The sequence below is a fragment of the Saccostrea cucullata genome, unplaced genomic scaffold (genome assembly GCF_032062105.1).
Source record: "Saccostrea cucullata isolate Sc308-1 unplaced genomic scaffold, CSIRO_AGI_Scuc_v1 ctg4459, whole genome shotgun sequence".
Taxonomy (NCBI): Eukaryota; Metazoa; Mollusca; class Bivalvia; order Ostreida; family Ostreidae; genus Saccostrea; species Saccostrea cuccullata.
The window spans coordinates 9,607-19,254 of record NW_026919108.1 but is presented as its reverse complement, the minus strand read 5'-3'; the positions used below and the strand labels follow the sequence as shown (position 1 = coordinate 19,254).

The 9,648-nt window shown below is 33.9% G+C and overlaps 1 protein-coding gene across 1 annotated transcript; it reads left to right on the top strand.

Annotated features, from left to right (window-relative positions):
* Positions 1–1,591: 1,591 nt before the first annotated feature.
* Positions 1,592–7,010, top strand: LOC134279745 (S-methylmethionine--homocysteine S-methyltransferase BHMT2-like). Its single transcript, XM_062762158.1, has 6 exons — positions 1,592–1,712; positions 2,167–2,278; positions 2,762–2,940; positions 3,171–3,252; positions 6,620–6,765; positions 6,912–7,010. The coding sequence occupies exons 1-6, from the start codon at positions 1,632–1,634 to the stop codon at positions 7,008–7,010; spliced, it is 699 nt and encodes a 232-aa protein (XP_062618142.1). The 5' UTR covers positions 1,592–1,631.
* The last annotated feature ends 2,638 nt before the right edge of the window (positions 7,011–9,648 follow it).

The window sequence follows — 9,648 nt, the reverse complement described above, 5'->3', positions numbered from 1 at the left end:
AAATATGTTGAAAATTGTATAAAAGATGATTATGTCATTAAGCATAACCGCATTACTGATGGAACAACCATTATGGAAGAAATCTATGCAAGTGGCGTGCTTAGTGTCGTTTATGCACTGATTACATGTAATGGCAATGGTCTTCATAAGAAAAAAAGGGAAAATATTCAGTGGATGTAAATGTAATATATCCATTAACTTAATTACACAAACATTGTTTTAATCCAGAGAAGTTAAAAGACATTACAAAGTACAAACCGAAGATCATGGGGTTAGCTTTCTTCCTATAGAAGCCAAACGTAGCTTCAAAAAGTGTAAGTGTTGATTTAATTCATGAATTATTTATGTATCATTTATGTTTTTTAAATATTGTGAATTAAAATATACTCGTATAATTGATACAGTTTATGTGTATAGCAAAGGACAATAACCTCTTATCATGAAACTTGTGTACAAAATCTGGGAGATTCGATACAATAAGAAGAGCATTTCCTTTTGACGGAAACCTAGGTTTTATTATGTGTTTTTTCTCTACCAGTGACATTTCCAATGCAAATACAAAGAGTTTTGACTTTGGAGGCACCTTTGTTACCTTTAACCTGAGTGCACTGGAAAGTCAATGGCCTTGATTTTACAGGTAGAATTTTATCAAAAATGCAGTTGACAATATGAAATTTCAGTTATCATTATTCTATATGAGGGGGTCCAAGAAAATTTAAAGACTATGTGATATTTCTTTTAAAATACTTTATGAACAAAATTGCATTGAAAAGGTTTGTTACAAGACAAATTAAACTTCAAGGTTAGGCAGAATAACACCGAAAACACTGGACTCTGCAAAACATATATGCAAACTATACAAAGCTTCAACAAAACCTGTATAAATCCAAAATCCGGTAAGCAAACCCATTTACGAATAGTATTCAACCATTATAGACCAAAACGTCTTCAAATTAACACTTGAGAAAATTTCTCCTCTTATACCCTTGAGTGAAATTTGACGAAACGTTCACAGAATCTTTATTACATATTGTCATTGTGACCTCCAATTTTACTTTTTGATCCGACACATATTTTGGGTTTCCCACAGCAAAACATGGACACTCCCATTATATTCATATGGGAGGCGGGGGTACCATTTATTGAGCTCATTGCTCACAGTACCTCTAGTTTAAGTTCTATTTCTTAACAATATTTATCATTACACCTTTTAAAAATCATTCTTACAAAAAACTTTGTTCTATTGGGAATGAATTTAAATTAATAACAGTTTTTGCAAAAACTTTTGACATAACAGGAGGATTGAAATACCTTAAGTGCGGGAATTAATGTCGCAGCTGTTGCAGAAAAAACGCAGATTATGTAATTGTTTCTGCAAAAGCTGCGATCTTAATTCCCGTACCGACAAAGAAAGACATTTTCATGTTTATATTTACATCTGTTTAAAAAAACATTCGAAGTAAAATTAAATATGTTGAAAATTGTATAAAAGATGAATATGTCATTATGCATAACCGCATTACTGATGGAACAGCCATTGTGCAAGAAATCTATGCACGTGGCGTGCTTAGTGTCCTTTATGGTCGGCTTTAAAAATAGCGCGGGAAGTTGCAGACAACACAGGTACATTGATGGCAGGAAACATCTGTAACTCCACCATTTACAAAAAAGGAGATGAAAAGACAACACAGGATACTAGAGAAATGTTTAAGGTTAGAGAAACAATATTTCAAGTAGAAAAATGGTCAAAATCTTTTCATCTAAAACTGATTAATCTTTTCTATTGGAATAATAAGATAAATATCAAAGTAATAAAAACACTGAAATCCGCTTATCACGCTTCCATGTGGGATTTTACATCAATATTTTAAGTTCGCGATCAAAGGCAAGTAAGTGTAAATTCTCTAAATATAGTAAGCAGTTAGGCCCAAAACCATTTTTATTCTTTCTTTGTATCACGGTCTAGAGTAATTTTAACATGTAAATTAGGTTACAAACTAACCGGATTCTTGAACTGAATTAGGTCGAGATCCAAACCAGAGCCCCAGTCCTCATTTCTTTTTCTAATCCCTCGCGAAGTAATTGTTTTGAGGCTAGATTATTTGTCCATCGCAAAATTCATTCGCTTATAATGCCTTTACATTCAATATTTACCTTTCTAGGCAGGAACAAATAGAATGGGCGGTGGAAGGACATGGAGATTTCATCGTTGCTGAGACATTTGGTGAATTTGGAGAAGCTATGCTTGCTTTGAAATGCATCAAACAATATGGAAAAGGTACATATTTTAATCTTTTTAGTGACCAGGTGCAGTCGAATACACCAGAGACATCTAGTAAATAGAACAATTTGCAAGTACATGATGCTAAAGACTACACCATTTTATGTAAAGACTTTATCATGGTATGTAAGGCCTCTTTCTGACACCTCTGCAATTCATTTCTAACAAAATTCAATTTATGTTATTATTAACTGTATCAGTCAGATTAAAATCATATTATTTGATCCGCTCGTGTAGGGATCTATGGAAACGGATCAAAGGATCTGATTTTAATAGGATTGTGTCCTTTTTTTTGCAGTCTGTGACTTTAATTACATTACACCTTAACGTTTGAGCATTACAATTTCTGATAATTTTATTTCGAAGGAATGTTTGTCCTCACAGATTTCTTAGATGCTGTTTTTTAGACCTGATGAATGTTGATTCTAACATTATGAAAAGTGAACAAGACGACATATTTTGAACTGTTTGATTTCGCAGGATTACCTTCTGTGATCACGTTGTCGGTCCCTCTGACGACAGTAATGATTGACGGGATACCTGTGGACGAGGCCTGTAGACGATTGGAGGAGGCCGGTGCTGGCGTAGTGGGTTTTAATTGTGGGCGGGGTCCAGAAACAATGATTGAGCCGCTGACACTTATTCAAAAGGCTTGTAAAGTAAGAATTTTATTTCCATTTTCAATTAATCATACACTTACATTATATATACTGGCTGACTAGCATCCATTACATTATAAGTATAATCGTCTTCTAATTCAGAGGTTTAATATTTCTGAAGTAAGGTTATTCTGTTTAGTATCCCCATAGGTAAAGCCTGTCTAAATTATCAAAGATTTATCATTGAATTACTCAATACATGTATATGTTAGTATTTCCCTAATTTGCAGGGACCAATCGCAGCGTTGCCTGTTTCTTACAGAACCAATCAGAATCAAGTGACGTTCTTCTCTTTGACAGTGCCAGGAACAGGTGAACCGTTAAAGATAAATATGCCGTGTTAAACAGTATTTTTGCACAGCTGAAACCGAACAAAAATTTCTGAAGTATGGTAAGGGACAACCACATCAGTAACATCACATCAAAAGCCAACAAGACACTAGGCTTCATCAGGAGGAATATGAGGGGATGCCGGACATCTGCAAGATCCGCAGCATACCAGGGATTAGTACGACCGATTCTAGAATACGCCTGTGCAGCATGGGATCCCTGGAACTCCAAGCAAGTCCACCAGCTGGAGAAAGTGCAAAGACGAGCAGCACGATTTGCCACCAAAAACTACCATGATAACCACCCTGGGAGTGTTACCCAGATGCTACAAGAACTACACTGGGAACCATTACAAACAAGAAGAATGAAGATAAGACTCGTTTTGTTATACAAGATTGAGCATGCTTTGGTGGCCATCCCTGCAGATATGTACCTGACACCCAGTGACAGAAGGAGTAGAGGCAGCTACACGTTCCGTCTACCACACACCCGGATCGATGCACATCGATATTCCTTTTTTCCGAGGACAATTCTAGACTGGAACAACTTACCATCTGTAGTTGCCTCAGCACCAACGTTAGAGTCCTTCTGGACACAGCTGGACTCATAAACAAGGAGCCAGCTGCCCACCAACACCAACTAAGTGTGCCATTTTTTAACTTTTTATTGTACATAGTGCCCTGATTGGGTTTTTAGCCTTGTCCGTCGCGTGTGACAGTCCGAGTTCAACGCTCTAGCAAGAGTAAACTCGTATGGGAAGAAGAAGCTATCAAAAATGAAGCATTCTTGCAAGTTCGACGAAATATTATTCGGTATTAAAAAAGTACTGATCGGGAAAAGAACACGATATTCTAATGCATATTTATGAAGGGTTGACGTTTATGCTTGATCTGCGCATGTGCGCGGGAAAAGTATCGCGAGAATCATCGGTCGAAGAAACTATTTCTGTGACGTCGGAATAAATTTATATTTACATGTTCAGTAAGGAACCAACGTGACTGACAAATTGACCAATCAGCTCAATGAGTTGCATATAATGCATTTATGGGTTACTACATAAAATACTACATGTGTTTTTCAAAAAAGGCTATTTTTTTTTAAATCGCTCTCGGAAAGACGTGATGCATTTTTCCATGCATTTTACACGCTTAATGCATTATGTACATTATTATCTACTAATCCCCTGCTCACATTTACATACAAATGATGAACAATGATAAAAATTAGAGTTTTTCCCACTCCATTGAACAATTCCGTTTGTTTACAGTTTCCCCATGCTGTACTGTCAGTGAAAAGTCAATTTCACGTGACTATTCCTCGGTACAAAAAGCAACCAACTCTGAGGTGTGCTCACGTATTGACAATGTTAACAACGTATACAACTTCGAAACATACAGTATGCTACTCAATACACGTTCTACGATCAATGCACATGAAAATTAATATAGAGGTAATTTAAAAAAAAACATGCAACTTAAAGTCTTTTTATTATATAAATGCATGAACTTTAAATTTCTAGCAACAAATAACTGAGCAACAACTAATTCAACCAGTTACATGGCAAATTTACGAATATCGAGTTTAAAAAATTGAGTTTTATTTACGTGTGGATACTTTGTGAGCGGTATTTCAAAGTACTTTTAACAAGGAAAACTGAATTTGTTTGTTAATGTGAGCACGAGAATTCTTAATTAGTACCAATTCTTCGTATATTTCTCAAACACGTTTCAAAAAATTGTAAATTGGCTTTCCAGCAGTCATTTGAAATTGCATCCTAAATTTCCCTAACCCACGTGTTTGTAGTCAAAAAAACATGTACATGTAGTAGACCATCATGTTTTTCGGCTCATTCACGAGATTGGACCATTGTTTGCTTGAGCATGCGAGATCACATGATCATGAATATTTCAATAAGAGGCGGTTGAACATCCGACTCGGAGAGAAAATAATTTTCTCCAAATAATATTTCATAACTTTTTAAAGTGATGGAGTGGAATTGTCTTATTTGCAGAAAGTACATAACTTATATAACTTAAGGAAGGTCCATACTTTTACGGATCCGGTTTTAATTTTACACATCAATAAAAAATTCTTATCATCACTTTTTTATTGAGATAAAATCTTTTTGAATGATTGAAAATAATTTGGCAAGTATATATTTGTTTGTTTTAGTGTCATTGTGTATATAAAGCATTTGATATACATTATTTATGGCAATTAACACTTTGCACTCTGTCAAAAGGATCTATATAAATCATTAGGTATATACTCAGACAGAAATTTCTTAATTTATTTTATGGACCTAAAACTTTTTGAATTTTCAACAACTTAACTTGAGATCCATTTTTATTAATTTCTAATCCTTTATCATCTGTTTTAATTTTACTTTTTCTTTTGCATTTTACAAAGAATGATTGAAAAAAAAAATATATTTCAAAAATGGGGGAATACATGTTCAAAAGACTGTTTTGTTAAATTTAACTGGACAACCATAATAAAATATGTGTTTTTGTTAACTTTAGATATAATTCTTAATAGTTTTAAAGAAAAAATGGCATCTAAACAATTTAGATTTTCAGATTTCTAAAAAATGAAGATATTTTGAGATTTTTTTTTCTGAAAGACATGGACAGATTCAACATCAATTTGTTAATTTTTCCAATAAATATTTCAAAAAATCTCTTGGCAAATGAATATTTTTGATTTTCATGAGGTTTAACATAAATTTGATGTGATTTGGTACAAACCTAAATAAAATATAATATCACACGTCTTTATGTTCAATTTTGGCTGTTGCATTTTTAGAGGTATGTGCTCTGAGACATGGTATATGAATATTAACCTGCAGAGATAAGTTTTTTATGGGTGTTTTAGTTAGTTTAAGACTTATTCAAGGTATTCAAATGAAAAAATTATCAGTGTGACAGAAAATTTTGAAAGTACGTACCTACCTTAATGAGACACCACATATATTAATTTCTTCAAAAAGATAAACACTAATACGGCATATATATCTTTAAAATAATTATATTTTTTAAATATTCAATATACATGTGCACATGTAAAATAGTTAAAATAGTTATTAAAAATATTTAATATTGTTTTGTATAGTGTGGTGTATCTTCAATTGATTTTACAGTACATGTATCTTTATTAAGCTTATTATTTAAACAATATACATACCTTAATTTGATAGCATTACAGATATATGAAGGGAATGAGAAGGGATTAAAATAAATATGTCTACAAGCTTTTGAACATAATTCAATATCAAAGAGAAAAAAGAGGAAAGGGTAGTGTCTTCCTGCGCTATAACAAAATGAACAAGCTTTTTTTTCCTGATTTGTAGAGAAAATGGCATTTCCACTGGATCTTTCTTCTTGTTATTGTACTCGCGAGGAAATTCGGAAGTTTGCGGAACAGTGCAAGGCCTTAGGTGTCCAATATGTTGGATTGTGTTGTAGGAACGCCCCCACTTTCTCCGGGACCTTGAAAGTGTTTTTTTTTTAAAGGAAGAGAAGATGTTACTGAACAGTTTGCTTTTTTCTGCTACATGTATGTAACAAAACATGATAAGAAATAACATTTGGGGTATATATCTTTACTGAATCAATAGACCTGGTAACTTACTTATTTTTCAGGCTATCGAGCAGTTCTTCCCTGTTAATCACTCTGGCTTTGTTTGTGAAAATTTATCATCTTGGTGCAAATATTCCAAATCTAGAATCTATCAATACTAATATATTAACATGTACTGTGATGCTTCTGAATGAAAATTTTAAACTTTATACATGTATCTTCCAATACACGTATCATTTCATTTCTTATCTGACTAAATACTTAGAGAATTCAAATGAATTTTCTACGTAAACAAAATCGTTTATATCAATAATTAAAAACAAATTTACACACTGATCATTGTGAACAAAATATACCTTGCAAAGAATTTTACACTGCCCATCATTTGCTCCATCCAAAATATCGCTATTCTGGGTCTGAAAGGCCTATTAAAGTGGAGTGGTTTTTAATCTAAATATCAATTGGATTAATGTATACCATCACTTTAAGGAATTTAAATATATTCATATATATACCTGTTTTCTGATTGTTTTCATAACAGAAGTGTTATTAACTTTTTAACCAGTCAATATAATAAGAACGATTGTAATAACTACTAGATTATTAAGAAAAACTCATAATGCAATTATTGGGAATAGAAAGGAGTTTACCTATTTACCTGATAGGGCACGATGATAGGGTGAGCCGTACCATGTCTTGTTGCCTCCAGGCTAGCATTTAAATAATTCGCTCCAATGTTGATCAGAGAAGCAACCTAAAATAAGAAAAGATTACGTACAACAGTTATTTTATCTATAAACGCTAGTACATGTACAGGTGATGTATATGCCTAATTAAAACAAAACAAAGTCATATCGTAAAGATGAGATATCTGTTTGAAAAATAGACAAAAAATTCAAGTACAGTGTAAGGAAAGAATCTCATTATCTGCGGAATTTCCCGTTTACCAAAGCATGGAAAGAAGCACACAGCTGGTGTGACCGACCGACAGGGGATGCTGACTTCTCCATGGTACGTGATTCCACTTGTGATGATTTTTAAAAGAGGTCCTTTTCTGCTCACTCAAAATGTGCATGGTTTCAATCGACTTTTGAGCTTGATTACTGATTGCATGGTCTTAACTTTTAAATTATCTGTACATAAATTTTATATGTAAAAAATACGAATTGCAGTTTTTCATTAGGTCTTGTCTTAGTACTGTACACTATTTCATATGGCTATGAAGGTTATTTATACAACAAAGTTTTACTTGAAAAGAAAACAATTGTATTTTTACTTAAACTCGACATTCAAATATATTGAAGACGTTTTAACAAAGAACACTTGTTATTTCGATTCGTATTACGAGTGAACTCAAAACAAAGGAAACCAAGAGTTCACGTCTTTGCTAGCCAAAAGTTTCTCATCGGCTGTGAGGAGAGGAACGGATTACAAACTTTTAGTTAGCAATGAAGTAAAAAAAATCAGCATGCCTAACTGACCATACATGATCAAAGCTAACTACCAATTAAATTGTATGACAGGCGATTCTCTTTTTCAATCGTCAACATTCTCTTTTACATAGTTATATTTGAATTCGGTTTTCACCAACTTGTGTCTCACAACTTACTGTCTACTCAAGAACATGCGCTGAGCACGATCAATGTTTAAAACCAGAAAGGTTACTGATAGATAAGTTTATATAAAAAGGATGTTAAATTCGTTTGTTTACTTGTTTAACATCTTTTCCGAAAATTTTTCACTCATACTAATGACGTCACCATTGACCGCAGTAAATCTTAGCCCGCCTAAGAGCACTGAGGGATCTTTTTCGTACCAGCACCTACTGCGACCAGCAGGACTTCGTTTTTTCTCGGTCTCACCCGAATGACCGGTCTCCACGTCCCAGTGGGATTCGAACGCGTGACGTAAAGATTAACTCCTTACGCGACCGTAGAACAAACGCTTTAACCAATGCGATATGCAGGCGACGTATCTATGTTGTATGGAGTTTTAGTACAACTCTCTGTTAACAATGAATTTTCAGTAACGTGTGGCATTCTGAACGCTACGTAATTAGTGTGAAACATAGAGAGATAACGAACGGTATTCAAGATCAAAAGTCCATAAAACAATTCAAAATAGGAACAGAGCAAACACGGAACTCTAAAACATCAGAGGTGGGATCAGGTGCCATGGAGGGTTGAGCATCCCTTGCCGACAGGTCACACCCGCCATTTGCTCCTTGTCATAACCAGGAAATAAGGAAAAAAATCCGTCATCAATTCAGTGTATAAATAATGGACTAACAATAAGTATGAAAAACGTCAGCCAGCATTTGACTCTATGATAAATTGTATTTGTTGACAAGGTCATTGTATCGACCATAGAACTTACGAAATGACGACTTTAAATGAAACTGCTGATATTCTTGTTTCATCATCTTGTTAGCCAATAATTTACCTCATTTTAGAAATTGTTCATACGTAGAGCATGTTCTTGCCTATCGAATCAACTGAGATAAATAAACTCCGTCTGTCAAATGGCAAATATATTCTAATTTGTTAAGAAATTAATAATATCAGGAACTTTAAATTGTTGTTGACAACGATAAGACGGAGTAAGGGGACCGACTGGGTTTTTTTGTGTGTGTGAAAACTACAAAAGAGAAACTCTTTATTTTTATACCATATACATGTATAACTTACACTGACTTCAGTGTACATGCCAAGTTTGGGGAAAATCTACCGCCCAGGTATTTTTAAGGGACCGTCTGCCTCTAAAAATACAGGTACATTTACTATAGGATGATATGGGAAA